We start from the raw sequence: 17,044 nt of genomic DNA on the forward strand, positions 1-17,044 counted from the left end.
TACTGACAAGGACTCGGAATCAAGGAATTTGCCGCGTCTGAATATCGACAGAGACAACGGCAGGACATGTCAGGGAAGGTAAATAATGAGCTACAAGTAGGCAAGATGAATTGTCGTGGGATGGCAATGTGGCAGAATGTGACTCGAGTCAATGACCGGGTGTGTCCAATGTGCTAATGTCAAGGATTGTACGAGGGTACAAGCGGTTAGGGCATGCCTCACTATTCTTGAAAAAAATGTCCTGTGGTCTTCTGATACTCCGTTTCCCCGGACTAATAATTAGGACTTCGCTGTATGCGTGACAGATGAAGGAAACACATCAGGGAAAGTCTGCCCGGCGGACTGATGGTCTAATTGCTGCTCACGAAGCAGGATGAGTCCTTGACCCCATCGGGGCAACGTGTGCCCATAATTGTCTATAATTACAGTTGCGACTGGCACGTACTGCCTCTAGATTGTATCCACCATTAGAACCAATTGTTATTCTGCCTTGTATGTTTCCTTATCAGAGCACGACATTGTCAGCGTTATTTTGGACACGATTCAGAATCAAGAAGTTCTGAGTTCAAACCCCAGACATGTCCCGATGTTGTGGCCTTGAGAAGGGCACTTTGCATTGAATCCCCTCAATTCACTAACTAAAGGTAAAAATTAATTTGTTGAGTCGGTAACGTCCGTGTGCATATAAAGTTATTTTAACGAAATCACCCCATTGTTCTGTCACGTATGTCAAAGCTACCTCAAAGCAAGGGTCCAAGGGCAATGGTGAAAGAACAACAACAGCAACAATAAGAGACGGACATCAACATGAAGCGTGTAGCCAGATTTATTGCAGGTGAAGTGCACTTAGAGAAATAAAACAACAGTCAGAATCATGGAACAGAAAACAAGAGTCAGTTTCCCTCACGCCTATGTAGCTATTACCGATCAGACAAGGCTGCAGGTTAACTCAAAAACTCATTTTGTTAAATATTCCAAAATATGCTCTGGCAAAATTTGACCCCACGAAAATCCTTTTGCATGATTGTACTTTTGCATAATTTGTTAACATTTTTATATTTTCGTATACTCTATTGCCGCCGCTGACTGATCATTATTCTGAACATTTATAATATCAATATTTAAATTTTACTTTTATATATACTTCCCAGGATGGATGTACAAATTTAACCAACGATAAAATCAATTTTATTTGCTGTAACCAAATATAGTTCATTTTCCAGTGAACATAAATTTACTAGACAGTCTTCAATAACATTTCGATACATTTGTTGAACACGTGCCAAATATGGCTTAAACGGCTGTATGCACATAACTCTATTAATTAATATCACCTAAATGAAACACTAGCCTTTGTGGCTTACAACAAGCTTTGAATAAAGAGAAAAAAATTCATTATAACACTTGTTACTTCGAGCAATGTCGTCGAATAGTGGGCCTATTCCTGTCATTATATCGTAACTTCAACCAAGCAAGCCTAAACCGTGTGAAGATACGGATCATCTGGTAAAGCCTACTGTAAGGCAAAGGAGAGAACTTTTAAGTATGATAATCGACTTTTTATTACTATTTTTGTAAGTAGAGATATTACATATAAGGACACTTTATGCTATGAAGATATTATAGATATAGATATATTATACATAAGGGTAACATTCTTTAAATAAGCTGCAGCAATGCGCAATAGCAATATAGTTACTTTGTAAGTCATCTACCAGAAGGCAGTACGATCAATGTTGTCCCGTTGTCCTGTTGACGGATATCGTCTGCCTTTCCCGGTCTCCTCGGTTACAACTCAGGCGGCGTACTGCTTTGCCAGTATTGGAGCTGTGTCCTTCATACCTAATGAAATCAGAGGAACACTTTGTCAACTAATTTCCAACCAAGGTGGGGTCGTGTGGCGTAGCGGCAGAGTGCGCGACTCGGAACTAAGAGTCCCGGGTTCGAGCCCTGACATGCCACCGATCTTGTGCCCTTGGGAAAGGCACTTCACACGACTTTCCTCACTTCGCTCAGGTGTAAATAAGTATTGTCCTGTAATGTATTTGCCCCCTGTGTTGGTGGCGGCATTAATATAAGTTGAGGAAACTTGAGTGTGTCGTCACCACGTCTGGTGATGACATGTTGGAATAAATTAAAAAAAAAATAATTTCCAGACTATAAAGACAGCGCCTGATTCTGTTCCATACATCAAAGAAATGCAAATCAAATTTATTCAGTAAGGATCTCGCGGGCACACACAACCGAATTTCGTTCAAAACGCATTAAAACACTGATTTGTTACACTCCTCGTAACATGGTTTAACTCACTTTTAAACATTAAGAAAGCATTACACAATTAAAATCTATACATAGTCTGCAATTAACAAGTTCCTTTAGCTAAGTGCTAATGGTACGACTGATTGATTGTCTTGTTGTAGAGACGAACTGCTCAATGAAGAAATACATAAGGCTTTTCAAGACGAAGACAAAGTTTGCGAAACGTTTGTTTCCAATCAATATGTTTAATTCGTATATACCTTAATTTTAAAGACACGTAGCAAATCGCATGGACAAAAGTTTATTTTCTTTAGTTGATTTTTTTTTCAATTTACTGCACCACTGACAGAACTTAAAGCATCATGCTGTCTCTTGTGAAGCAAACTAATGCTGAGGTCACATTTCCAAACCGGGGCCCGGCCGGGCAGTCTTATGGAACGAAAAGTACAATGTAAAAGACAAGGAAACACAGAAAAGTGGTCGATAATTACCATGGGCACTATTCCTGTATATTCTTGATATGAATTGTTAGTTTTTCGTTCATACAAACAGCCCGGCCGGGCCCCGGTTTGGAAATGTGACCTAGGCATAAGGAAGGCTAAAACGCTGATTCGACAACTTACCTCCCATGTCCTTCTGGTACGCCGCACGCTGACGGGCCAGGCGGACGCGCCATGCGAGAAGCAGGAGAACTGCAGTCATCAGACCCAGCACCACAGCCACGACCACCCACATGTATACTGTTGGGGAGACCGCCACTAACGCTGGAAGGACAGGAACGGCAAAATGGATGTTACAGAAGAAATCAATGAACTTGTGTCTGTTTCATCTTGGAGATACCTGGGTAGCCCCTACAGCTTCATGGCCAGATTCTACAGGGGCCCATGAAACAAAACATAATACAATGTGTTAAATCATACAGGAAAATGTACATAAGTAACATAGCATACATTGTGATTATATATATAGAAATATATATAATCTGTATCTCTGTATCTGTATATCTCTAAATACATATATATATATATATATATATATATATATATATATATGGTTGACGCCAATATTTGGTTGATGATATAGGACAGGCTTTAGATCTTTAATACATGTACTCGCGATACAATCCGTACATCTATCCGTTACTCTCCGTGCAGTATAAGGATCAGAATTGTACCTTTTTGGCAAACGCGTCCCGGGAGTTCGTCAAAGCCCGCCGACAGATCTTCATACCCGTCCAGGCACGCGCAGTGGAAGTAGCCGACGGTGTTGTGGCACGTGGCGAACGGCGAGCAGTCATTGTACTCGGGTGACGCACATTCGTCATGATCTGGGCAGAACAACAGGTTTTATATTTATTTCCCGGGCCCTTGGAAAAGGCACTTTTATTCTACGACTTTCCTTACTTAACTCAGGTGAAATTGATCATTGCCCTGTCCTGTGCTGAATTTGTCTTCTGCATTGGTGGAGGCATAAAATAAGTGGAAAAAAACTTGAATGTATACGTACCGTCACCATGTCTAGTGACTAGTCATGAAATGTTGGAATAAAAAAAATGTTTACGGGCAAAAAAGTATACGCGTTAAAAGGCCAGTCTGTGTAAGTTCACAAGGAAAGGACAGAAATGACTACAATCCTTTATGTAACACTTTAAGAAGTCTTATTACTGAGTTAGTAACTGATAGTACTACTGGGTCCATATATATGTGAGTTAGTTTGTCACATTGTGCTTTTCCCCTATGAGAGGGCCCATTTGCCCGCAGGCAACTTCCCTGGCCAGTTAAATCCCCTTTTTAGGCCGAATTCTACTATTCATTCAGCCTGCAATGAAGTCTTGTGGAGACCATATACGTGAGACCTAGTGTCCATGCTCGTGTTAAACGTCAAACTGAACCAAACATCAAACACCCTAGCTTTTTCGGGATTTCGCTTCCTACCTATCTACCTACTCCCATGACAGACACTGGTCGTCGGGGGAACAAGGCAGACTTTGTAGCAGACGTTTGTAAAGATTTCGATTCAGGGGTCTACAAAGAGCTCCGCCGGGTTAACATGATGAATTGTGCTGTTGCCCTAGCGAGTTGCTTGTTTCTGCACGTACCTGAGACCTTGTGTCCCCGTTCGTGTTCAATCATCAGGTGCGTCCCGTTGTGAGCCTTGGCCATTTTCTTCAGCGATTCCTGGAGAATGTGGGGCACGTCATCGCCCGCTTCCAGGAACAGGGTGCTGTCGTCTGCCAGGTACAGCTTGTAGTGCGCGATGATGCTTCCAGGAACGAACTCGGTGATGTCCGTGTCCAGAAACTCGTTCTTGGTCAGCTCTCCCTTGGCGTGGAGGTCTTTTATCTGTGGAGAGTGCATGGATTTGCAATGAATGAATGAATGAATAAGTGAATGAATGAATGAAGAATGAAGAATGAATGAATGAATGGAGATGAATGAATAAATGAGTAGATGAATGAGTGAATGAATGAATGAAGAATGAATGCGTGAATGAATGAATGAACGAATGAATGAATTGTATATTAAGGTCAAAATCATTCGCAGTCATTTTGCTGACTTGTGGATTTTATAACAATACTTTGTACAAGACCAAAGAGTATAGTAGCGATGGTAATTTATCGCGAATTCATGTCATAATGCTAATTGCAAGTCACCCTAACAAAAGACGAGTCTGAATGCTCACTATTATAAAATTTGTTAGGTTTGACTTCTAATTATATTATATGTGTTCGTCAGACCAGAGTATAGTAGCGATATGGTGGTTCATTGAATTATTGTCAGAAGATTCCCAGGACCCTATAGCTAGATCGTAATATTCTGTACAGCAAGTGCTGAAGAAAACCGTATTACAGAAGGCTAACCCGCAAAAGAGAGTTTACTTTCTAAAACTTGTTTAAGTTGACGTTTATGCAGTTGTATATAGTCCTTGCTAATTCTACTTTAAAAGTAACATACACTCTTAGTGATACTTGTATAGATATGTGTTCAGCTGCTAAGTTGAGGCATAGTGATACGCAAAGAAAAAATGGGATACCAAAAGGTTCCAGCTCTTACCACTGTGCGAACTTCCTTGACAAGCGCTTTGAATTCGTCGGAGTTACTGTCGTAGAGCTCTTCGTAAAACTCATTTGACAGGAGACGTGTGATCACGGAGTACGTAAAGAAACCTGTAAAGTCGGTAAAACACACCAGTGTGTAGAAAGACTTAGATGTGTGGCGTCACGACAGGGCGTTCAGCTCGGAACCAAGAGGTCCCGAGTTAGAATCCTGCCACGCCACCGATCTTGTGCCCTTGGGAAAGGCACTTCTCACGAATATACTCAAATGCATAGGTATGTCTGTTGTTCGTTGTCTGCGTTGGTGACGACATAAACTTGTAATAACTGTCTGAATAGAAAAAAATACTTAGCTATAGATGTAGGTACGCCGAAACATATCCAGTGGCAGAGACGGATTGAGATGTAAGTAACGTATCTATATTGCGCTAAGAGCTTTTAATAGTATGAAATATCATTAGTGTACAGCCTTTACATAACATGCAAGAAAAAAAGCAGTTGATGATGCAGGTTGAAATTAGGAATTCGCTAGAGTTTTCTACCACTGTGTCTTGTACTTTCTATATTGTTAGATAAGAAAAAAACTATCAAAGTGACACAAACCTCGGCAAGATCCCTCCACTTCCCTGTAGGGCCGTTTGCATGGACACTCGTATCCGCCAGGTGTCTGTACGCATTCCCTTTTCGCTCCACAGTCAACTGTCTGGCACACGTCCACATCTGCATTCGAGGTAAGGTTTTTAGGTCTGTTTAGATAGTAAGGACTTTTGCAAATGGATCACTAGCAAATAAGTATATTCACATACGAAGGTACACATTTATTATAATGATCTGAAGTTTGTTCCGTTGAAGCAGTTGAAGTTCCATTAAGTAGTATGAGCTCCAACATAGAACGCAGTGCAAACGGTGTTCCAGTAAACTTCACATTCTTCAGAGCCTCTAATATAGACCCAAACTCCCGATATGCATGGAGTTTGCAATAAAGGTTAACGGTGCACATGTACACAGTAGTCTGGTAACTATACTATACTGGGTTTAGAACTCAGGGATCAGAAACCTACAGTTATCTGATAGTAAACTGTTTGGGGAATGGAGAATAGGGGATGCATTCTTCAGAACAGCATCTAAGTCTTAGGCCTGGTAACAAACAACATCAAAGCTCAGCAAATGTTCAACAGAAACTACACGTAGAGTCAATCTCACCGTCGCAACCTCCGTCCTCCACACACTCCCAGGCCTCGCACGTGATGTCGTTCCCCCTCTCGCAGACGCAGTTCTGACCGCTCTCTCCCCAGCGGCTTCCGAGCTAATAAAAAACGCATTTGTAAGTCCGGATTTTAAACCAACAAACCACAATGACCTGCATTTGAATCCAACGTTATGTCCAACACAACGAAACAAAACAACGACGTACATGTACTTACGTGAATACTTTTTATTCTGACTGGAATCCTTCGCAGGCATGTTTATAAATATTCTTGGGTTTCAGTCACGTGACCCGCCCCTTGGCAACGGTTGCTACGCGCCATTGTTGCGCCCAAGCGCTACGCGGCGAACAAAGCCGCGTCCCTAGCTAGCGCCATGGTTCACTGTATTATTGTCGGTTGCGGATCGAAAACCGACAAAAAGGAGGGAATAAGTTTTGCATCCGTACCTAAAGTGGTTACTCATCAAGGAGAGGAACATCAGAAGCTCACTGAAGAACGTAGAAGACTGTGGATTTCGGCAATCAGCCGTGGAGATACGACTACAAAGAACATTCTCCAAACTGAGCGGGTATGTGGTCGCCATTTTGTTTCTGGGAAGGCTGCAGCTGTGTGGGATAGACACAATGTTGACTGGGTTCCCACGCTGAACCTTGGAAGAAAAGATTACAAACAGGAAGATGCGAAGGGGAAACAGCAAAGGGAGGCAGAAGCCAGGGCTGAAAGAGCCAAAGAACGCAAGAAGAAGCGGGTCGCCGAACAACACGCAACTCCAGCTGCAGCGAAAAGGACGCCGCAAAACCCCACTGGGCACCGTGTGCGACAGATCGATTTTGCCGAGGCTGAACCAGTACCTCTAGATGTGGAAATGGCTGCATGTTCGGTAGAAAGTGAAGAGCCACAGAATGCCGCAACACAGACAGAGGAGTTACAGTATGTCTTTCGCAGTGTTCCAGAGTACCAAGAGTCGAAGATTGCCTCAACACAGACAGAGGAGTTCGAGTACATGTTTGGTGCGCCAGGCTATCAAGCCCCAAACAAAGATTACTTTAAATCAGATGAGAAGGTTAGATTTTACACTGGTCTGCCGTCATATGAAGTCCTCATGGTTATTTTTGATCACGTTGCTCCCTTTGTTACCCGTAAAAGTCAGAATCTGGATAGTTTCCAGGAGTTTATGATCGTTCTTATGAAACTCAGACTCAATGTACCATTCCAAGAACTGGCTTACCGGTTTCAAGTCTCTCTTCCCACTGTTTCAAGAATCTTCAGCGCCTGGATTGTAGCATTAGACACCAGACTTTCTTGTTTTATCTCGTGGCCTGAGAGGGAGGACTTGTGGAGAACTATGCCAATGTGCTTCCAGTACACATTTGGTAAGAAAGTGACTGTTATCATTGACTGTTTCGAAGTGTTCATTGAGAAACCTACAAACCTCTTGGCCCGGGCACAGACATTCTCTTCCTACAAGCACCATAACACCATTAAAGTTCTTATTGGTATCACACCTCAGGGGACAGTCTCTTTTGTTTCAGAGGCTTGGGGCGGGCGAACATCAGACAAGTTTCTAACTGAGAATTGTGGTTTCTTGGACAAACTGCTACCTGGGGACACAGTCATGGCAGATAGAGGATTCACAATTGATGAAAGTGTTGGGCTGAAACAGTCACAACTTGTAATTCCTGCTTTCACTAAGGGGAAGGCACAGCTAGACCCAGTTGATGTGGAGAAGTCAAGGGGTATTGCGAGTGTAAGAATACATGTGGAAAGAGTTATTGGTCTGTTGCGAAGGAAGTATACATTCTTACAAGGAACCATCCCCACAGATTACTTAGTTTGCCGTGACTCTCAAGTACCATTGATTGACAGAATCATCAGAGTATGCTCAGCACTTGTAAATTTCTGTCCCCCGATTGTACCATTTGATTAGTTTTCTTCCTGTCCCCAAATACAGAGGTATGAAGAATGTTGAATACTGATGATAAGTTAACTAAGATACATGTATCTTTGCTCGACACTTTCTAAATACTGGTAGCAGGAGTTATTCTGCGATATGGGTATGATCATGTATATAATTGTATCAACATATACATATGAACCTGAAGTGAATAAAAGACTGCAAAGAACAGTTTTTAGTTGCAAGACTCAACATTTATTTCCAGACAAGAAACACTTGTAACTCAATGCTTGACTTAAGAAAATGTAAGACATACTTCACTAGTACTGGCAAAAGAATATTTACATATGGCTCTCAGATCAGTCTGTTCATAAGACACTTGTAACTCAATGCTTGACTTAAGAAAATGTAAGACATACTTCACTAGTACTGGCAAAAGAATATTTACATATGGCTCTCAGATCAGTCTGTTCATAAGACACTTGTAACTCAATGCTTGACTTAAGAAAATGTAAGACATACTTCACTAGTACTGGCAAAAGAATATTTACATATGGCTCTCAGATCAGTCTGTTCATAAGACACTTGTAACTCAATGCTTGACTTAAGAAAATGTAAGACATACTTCACTAGTACTGGCAAAAGAATATTTACATATGGCTCTCAGATCAGTCTGTTCATAAGATGCTAGTCAGACCTTTACAGGTACATCAAAACTCAGTAGGTCAATAAAGTTACAACATTTCATATAAAATGGGTCTCACAGAGTATGAGTAATAGTAATACATTTACATTTGGCTCTCATGTCAGCCTGTTAGGAAGATCCTGTGAGATATTAATCAACAGCAAAACTCAATACATTGGTCAATACACCAACTTAACTGGTATGAAATATAGCACAGGAGATAAGATAACATTCCATACAAAATGGACAGGGTTTCACAAACTTGGGAACATGGTGATTGACCCTTCCTTCAGACACTTCAACAAATGTGGACGCATTCTTGGCACATCAAACGTCACATGCCTTGGGTCATTCGCAAAAACTAAACATACAGCAAATGCTACAGAGAACACCCCACAATCACTGCTGTTTGTCTGCTGTTGCACAGGAACATAATCTATGGAAACTAGGTTACCACCAAGCAGATCATCTGTCTGCTCTTCTACCTCTTGACTGACAGCATCATGATACAAACTATCATACAGCTTTACCCTGCCAGGCAAACAATCCACAGTGCTAACACAGACCCAGTGACCTTGCCCTGTGTGCAGGATTTGAATACATTCGGCTGTAACAACATCAAAGTTCCTGGCAGGCCCCAGTGCTGGACGCTGGAGTCCTTCCACACCTGGATTTACTCGCCTAACTAGTACTTGAGCAGAGTGTATAATTTCACCCGTTAACCAACCATTTGGATCTCTGATTATGTTATAATCTGATTTAGTCAGATTGGACAGACTACGGTACTTATCCAGTGGTTCTGTGGTTTCATTGGTGATAACAACATCCTCCTCATCACTACTCACATCACTGGTGTTTCTAGAGGTAGATGTAGAATCAACAGACTTTGTTTCCTTTCCTTTGTAAGTTTGGGAACTACTAGATGGCTTTTTCTTTTTGCAAGCCTTACACTGCCACGTGGTTTTCGCATTGTTTGGCATCCGTTTCATACCCAAACAATTGAGATGGAAATACTTTCCCTGGTCACATGCTGCATTGTGACACTCAAGCAGCCTCTCTCCCTGAGCTGGTTTTGCCTTACACAGGCATACAGTACTGCAAAGTAAGGCAGCCTGGCTAACTGCTGATGGTTCAGTTTGCTTCCTTTTTGACTTCTTACCGGTACTTGTTTTCCTTAACTCTGGTAGTCTACTGCAGTGGGGACAGTACCATGTCTTTCTCAAAGTAACCCCAACTATTCCCAAACATGCCTGATGGAACTCTCCATATGGGCAGTCAGGATTACTACACTTAACGTCATCTAGACCTCTCTGTCCCCTGCAAAAACACACCGAGTTTGGACCAGGCATCTTAACAGGGACATCACACTTACGCGTATACCAGCGACCTAGTATCTCTGGGAGAACACAGATCCTCCAAAAGGCCTGGAGCTTGAAAAGCACCATTTTGGAGTGTTCCGGGTCAGGTTTGACTCTGTCATGTACAAAACGGGGATTTCCATTGACATCCCACACACAAACCACAAAGTCACAGTAACTCTTGTCTGACAAAATGAACAGTTGTTGTTGTACCTGATGGTAGTAGCTGTGACTCTTCTTCAACCTGAAGTCCCCGTTTACCTTCTCCAGGCATGAAGTCTTATTATTTACATACAGATCAAAGTTACAGTTTGGCACAGAGACAGGGCACTTAACCTCCCCACATCCCATACCACAGCAGTCACAAGACACCAGGAAGTCAGGGGTAGCGTGCAGGTAAGGGTGTTCTTTACTTATGAATAAACCACACTTCTTTATCTGGAGGTTGACATGATTACTTTCCATATATTCCTTATATACATCGATAGCCCTTTCTTCCTGCTCACACCCATGTCTTGTGGCCTTTGTGTTCACTTTGTAGAGATGAGGGTAACAGATAGACTTCAGTGTTGACTGGGGTGGCTGTGCAAGATTACTGTGAAATACTGTGCCACTGACAGACGCCCCAATCCGCCCTGCTCTGTGCCTGAAAAAGCCAGGACCTTTTGCTTGTGTCCTAGTATCCTTTTCCACCATATCAATGTGTTTGTCTGTGAGCTCGATCTTAACCTCTAGGCACTTAGGCAGTAGCTCGTGAAACTGTAGGTCAAGGTTGTCGGACTCAAATAAATCTGAAACTACAGGTATTTCACGGCTGCTCATTACAAACTGATCTGCATATGACTTATGTAAGCTAAGTGCTGCAACTTTAGATGAACAATTATTTAGCTTAGCAAACAGTTCACCTATTTCTTCTTCTGTTGGGACACTCTGTGCTTTCTTGCTGCCCGCGTGTGATGCCTGGACGCTCTCAGGTGCTTGGCTGCCCGCATGTGATGCCTGGACGCTCTCAGGTGCTTGGCTGCCCGCATGTGATGCCTGGATGCTCTCAGGTGCTTGGCTGCCCGCATGTGATGCCTGGACGCTCTCATGTGCTTCTTGGCTGCCCGCATGTGATGCCTGGACGCTCTCAGGTGCTTGGCTGCCCGCATGTGATGCCTGGACGCTCTCAGGTGCTTGGCTGCCCGCATGTGATGCCTGGACACTCTCATGTGCTTCTTGGCTGCCCGCATGTGATGCCTGGACACTCTCAGGTGCTTCCTCACGCTGGACACTGTTTTGTGACTCCAGACTGTCAATTTTTTTGTCCAGCTTTTCTTTCAGTTTCTTTGCTGAGGTGAAATCAATGTCCCTTACTCTAGCATAAGGGACTTCCTTCACATATGTGGGTAAAATCCAGGAACACTTCACTTGTGTACAAGCCAGTTTCCCATTGATCCTAGTCCAGCACTCAAGGTAGAAGAGAACACTGGCTACATGAGAGCATGACTCTGCCAGTCCTGCTTTGCAGCCGAGGCAGTGTGCAGAGATGACAGCTCCATCTGTCCTGATTATCAGCCACAAGTCTACCAGGGGGTCATTCATTCGCTGTGAGTGTCGAACTTTTGCGATCACTACATGTTTCCCTGCGATAAGTTTGCCACTGACGGCTGCGACAAAGCCAGACACGACGTGGTTGTATGCCTCTAGACTCTTGTAGTTCTTAAACTGTTCGTTTGTATAATGGCTAGTCTGAAGGACTAGATAGCTGAACAAGTCTGACTGTTCCACAGGTGGCAAACACTGAGGATCAAACTGATCACTTGGCACGGTCACTGGATCGACATCTATGACTGCAATCTTCTCCAGATATCGTCGCTTGACATGGCTTTCTAAAGCCAGGGCATACTTTGAGAGTACTGGTACACTCTTGGTTTGAGGACAGGGTAACATCTGGATTCAGCCAAAATCAGCACCTAAAAAACATGCAATAAAAGAAAATTTCATTAGAATGATAGACTAAACATGACTTTATACTAACACAGTCCAGTCCATGCATGTATATGACTTTATACTTACACAGTCCAGTCCATGCATGTATAACTGCTAAAAATAATTCACATACATGTGAGACTCAGTCAAAAAAAAACTGTTCTCAAAAGGTAAAGCTAAGTGTAACACATTTCACCCAGACCACAAAATGTTGCTGACCTAAGTATGACAAAATACCGTAAATACTGGTACATCACTACTGAAAATTGCCACAATCAGCCAAATGTACGTTCTGTGAAAAAGATTTAAACATTCTTACTGGGGTCCTACAAAACGGGGCATACTGTCATGACACGTAAACAATCGCCCCCCTCCCCCATTACAACACCGCAATCTACCGAAAAACAATCAAAATTCTGCGGTCAAAATGCTGTTAAATTTCTGTCGACAGCGAGCTAAAGTCGTAATGTCTAATTCTTACTTGGATTCCATTCGCCAGGAGTTAGTATTTAGAATCAGAAACTGAAAGTGTAACCAAAGCCGCAGCGAAACCGAAACGGGGTTAAGTACATAATTACACAAACAAAATCGCCGGAGGGAATCCGCTAAGATTACGCTAAGATTACGCTAAGAATCGGTGATCTTACATCAAAATATTCAACCACAAACCTCCGAACAATATCCCCTGCTCCATACAGGCATTCATGTGGCCGTATTTTACGAAGAAAAAGAGAAACTTACCGATAAAGTTGACCCACGCGCTGCCTTGCCCTTGGTGATTAAAGGGACGCTAGAACAAAGGGGCACAATCATGGCGGGCGCCCGGCGCGCGCCCATATGCTAATGTCCCGTGACGTCACGTGAAAGCCGAGAATAGCAAGATAGTACGTCTTAATCGAAAATCACGTAACGTTAACACGTAACGTAACATTACTATTTTGTTGTAATATCTACCATTTTTTATTCTGCTGTTATTTATGGTAGATATTATTTATTTACGTCATAGTTTATTTATTTTCCACCTTCTATTATGGATCCGTGGTCTATGTCTTTACTAGTTCTTGAACTTTGTCCTTTTGTTTTTCTGTATGTGTTATGTATGTTTTTGTGAAATGCAATAAAAAACACGTAACGTAACATAACGTAACGTAACGTCTCGTAACGTGAGGTGTTAGAAATGGAATTGTAGCAACCGCGAGATAGCGTCCGTCGCTATGGATACAGCCACAGTCGTAACATAAACGTAACGTAACGTATCGTAACATAACATAACATAACATAACATAAGATAACATAACGTAACGTATGAAGAGATTTAAAAAAAAATGGAATTGTACCAACCGCGAGATAGCGCCCGTCGCTGTGGGTACAGCCACAGTCGTCCTCTGGCACGCAGTCCTGTCCGCTCAGCACGTAGCCAGGGTCGCACTGACAGCCTTCCACACAGTCATGGGCGCAGTCACTGGGCGTGTCACTGGCGCAGGTCGCGGGGCAGAAACTGGTGCAAGCCGAGTACTGGCTGTGTGGTGGGCACTGCCCGGCTGTTGCATGATAATAAAAAAAGGAGGACCATTGAATTTTGAGTGTATCAAATGGTGCCAGCTGCCGCCGCGCCGCGTGCCTGTTACGCCGAAAGGCGGTTATACCGTCTATACAGACGTTACGCCGAAGGGCGGATATACCGGCTATACTGATACAGAAGCCGGTGTGTTACGCCGGAGGGCGGTTATACCGGTTATCCAGATACAGAGACAGCTGGTGTGTTACGCCGAAGGGAGGTTATACCGTCTATACAGATACAGAAGCTTGTGTGTTACGCCGAAGGGTGGTTATACCGGCTATACAGATACAGAAGCTGGTGTGTTACGCCGAAGGGTGGTTATACTGGCTGTACAGATACAGAAGCTGGTGTGTTACGCCGAAGGGTGATTATACTGGGTATACCGATACAGCTACAGACACAGAAATGAATCATGAAAAGATACAAGATATGCTTGAAAGAAAGCAGGACATCAGAGAGTATATTATTCTATTGCCACGACGCTCAATAGAAAAAGATGCTGCACAAGGAGTGACTTACGACAAAGACTGTGGGTTCTCCAGAAGAACGAATGCACGCCGGCATCCACGCAGGCGTCAGCGTAGGTCTGGAAATCCTCGCAGAGACCGACGACGTTCCCGTTCCGCGCGCACATGTCGAAGACGCAGTTCTGGAAGAAGCGCTCTGGGTCCACGGCGTCGTGGCAGACACCAAACGGTCCGCCCGGCTCCTTCAGCAGCCCGCAGCGGTCCGGAGACTCGGCAGCTGCTCGGATGCCGTCGTCGCAACGCGGAGGTTCTCCTACCGGGCTGACGATGCCTTCTGGACAACTACAAGAGATTGTATAAATAAACATCCCATTGTGAGTACAACAAGGGAAGACACGGCTTATATCTTTATCCTATGTCGTTGATACTGTTACTAGTGATAAGGATACAGCGAACATCATCGCACAGAATCTAGAACTAGACTCAAATTCGATTCCTATAGAAAGGTAGGCGTGGCCTAAATCTGTTCAGAGTGCCAAACTTGGTCGGCTGGTGTTCGGGGAAATGGTCTGAATGTGTGACAGGGGCTTAACTAACAAGCTAGCAACAGAACGTTGACTGAACCTCCCCGTTACACCCGTTGGTATGAGTGGCAGGATGAACCCAAAGTATCTAAAGTATATATACTCTCCAAGCAGAGGCTGTGGGGGAATGATCGTTACCTTTTTATATATGGCTGTTTTTTTGTCGCTACCCCCACCCGTCGGTGGCGGCCGACCTTCTCTGGCTAATGGACACTGCCTGGCCAATTTGATACTGTCTTTTTACCACCGAAAGGGATCTGCTTGTAGATTATCTAAAGTAGTCATACGTACGACGCTGCGCTGGTGAGCCAGCTGGTCCCGAACGTGTTCACATCGGACGCCACGGTTCCGTCCGGGGTGGTGAAGTCGTCGTCAGGGTCGCCGTTGAAGTTTCCGCACAGCCCGCCCACCTGGTTCTGGTAGTTCGAGGGAACCACCACCTGCGGCAGAATTGGAAGGGGGGTCATAAAATGCGGGCGTTAGTTTGGACCAACGACGTTGACCAATGATATCATAGTTTTCTTGCGTATTCATGTCCTAAAGAGTGAAATGCACAGATGACTACACGTGGTGCAATAGGTGTAAACCGCTAACACTGCAAACACTATGTACTAATATAACGACACTGAAAGTAATTTTGATTGCGACGGACTACCAAGATATACTAATATGTAAAAGAAAATACAGACTAGTACTTGTAAAATCCATTTTTGATGGCTTCTTTCTTTTACCAAACTGCAGACAACAGATGACATGCGGTGCAACCTTACAAAGTACTGATGTACGGACCCTACCTTGGCATAGTGGTTCCCGTCGTAGAAGACCTCCACGCCGAGATCGGTCTGGACGTGCACAAACAGCCCGCTCAGCTGGACCTGGATCCTGCCGCCGGCCAGGCTGAAGGGCAGCGTGCGTACCTCATCCCCCACCTGTTTTAAGGGCACAAATGTAGTTTTTAAGGCCGTAGAGCCTCTGCCCAATATAGCCGAATGTGGTCTTCCGAACACTAACATAACCTCGCTTAGTAGTAGGTCACTGGTGAGGTGTGAGCAACGTCCGATGGCGACAGGACATCAGAGAGTTTAGTTTTCAGACATGTTCTCAAGGATATTCTCAGAGAACATTCTTTCACCGAGCAACGTCACTCTGGAACACTCTTTCCACTGACGCTCGCACTGCCACCACTATTGCCTCCTTCAAAAGGAAGCTATGGGACTCTCTAGGCGACCCCTATAAGCCTTAGGTGTGTGACCCTGACCTCTCCATGTTGATGTATTGTATTGTTGTAATGTATGTGTAAATGTTTGTCTTGTCAGCAGGGCAAGCCCTTAATAATAGCCGCCTGACTAGTTGGGCTGCCCTGGCTGTACAATTTGTCTTTTTACAGCCGAATAAATAAATAAATGAATAAATTCTCAAGGATAATTGAAAGATCAGAGAGATCAGAGAGAGAGAGAGCAGAGGGGTTTTAAGGAAGTAAAAAACCTGACACAAGACAGGGTTGCAAGGACTGATCTATCCCTGAGGCTGACGACTGACAGACCTGCAGGTCTAGAGTTGGCCAGGTGAGCAGGGTGAGAAATTGACATTTTGTAAGTAGAGGTGTAAAAAGGAAATCCACTCAGAGAAGATATGTATCGTGAAGGCGAAGATAATGTTTATGGGTTCACCACACCACGAAGTGGTGGTGAACCCATATTGCTTTTTCTGATGTTTCTTCTTCTTCTTCTTCTTTTCCTGCCATTTTTAAATGGATTCAGCTTCTTCATTTTAGGGCCTAATTCCTGAAATTTGGTATGGAGGTACAGTGGGCAAATACCCCTAGGCGTTTTTTAAATTTTTGTGATACAGGCTTTTAGAATGGTTTTATTTGAGTTTTTTGGCTGTGTTATAGCAAATGTATTACTGTGTTAGTGTTACCACGTCTGGGCATGAGTCATCACAATGGAATGCAGGGCATCAACCAATAGGCATGCAGCTTTCCTCTATACTTCTTGCTGAT

General features: G+C 43.6%; 2 protein-coding genes across 2 annotated transcripts in view; both read right to left on the reverse strand.

Moving 5' to 3' along the window:
- Positions 1 to 1,744: 1,744 nt before the first annotated feature.
- LOC109479309 (platelet binding protein GspB-like) overlaps positions 1,745 to 17,044 on the reverse strand; it is a 28,031-nt gene continuing 12,731 nt past the window's right edge. The window contains exons 11-20 of the mRNA XM_019781265.1: positions 15,837 to 15,971; positions 15,425 to 15,482; positions 13,772 to 13,971; positions 6,518 to 6,620; positions 5,918 to 6,013; positions 5,313 to 5,425; positions 4,358 to 4,601; positions 3,434 to 3,586; positions 2,883 to 3,017; positions 1,745 to 1,842 (exon numbers count right to left, since the gene is read on the reverse strand). Coding sequence (XP_019636824.1) covers positions 1,796 to 1,842; positions 2,883 to 3,017; positions 3,434 to 3,586; positions 4,358 to 4,601; positions 5,313 to 5,425; positions 5,918 to 6,013; positions 6,518 to 6,620; positions 13,772 to 13,971; positions 15,425 to 15,482; positions 15,837 to 15,971 — 1,284 coding nt within the window. The 3' untranslated portion in view covers positions 1,745 to 1,795. The remainder of the gene's footprint in view (positions 1,843 to 2,882; positions 3,018 to 3,433; positions 3,587 to 4,357; positions 4,602 to 5,312; positions 5,426 to 5,917; positions 6,014 to 6,517; positions 6,621 to 13,771; positions 13,972 to 15,424; positions 15,483 to 15,836; positions 15,972 to 17,044) is intronic.
- On the reverse strand, positions 8,732 to 11,475 carry LOC109479362. Its single transcript, XM_019781315.1, has one exon. The coding sequence runs from the start codon at positions 11,279 to 11,281 to the stop codon at positions 9,356 to 9,358; it is 1,926 nt and encodes a 641-aa protein (XP_019636874.1). The 5' UTR covers positions 11,282 to 11,475; the 3' UTR covers positions 8,732 to 9,355.

Source organism: Branchiostoma belcheri, unplaced genomic scaffold (genome assembly GCF_001625305.1).
Source record: "Branchiostoma belcheri isolate BF01 breed outbred unplaced genomic scaffold, Haploidv18h27 scaffold48, whole genome shotgun sequence".
NCBI classification, from domain to species: Eukaryota; Metazoa; Chordata; class Leptocardii; order Amphioxiformes; family Branchiostomatidae; genus Branchiostoma; species Branchiostoma belcheri.

What these genes read in the sequence shown, in the direction of transcription:
- LOC109479362 (XM_019781315.1), bottom strand. Translation starts at nt 11,281, where the DNA reads ATGAGCAGCCGTGAAATACCTGTAGTTTCAGATTTATTTGAGTCCGAC.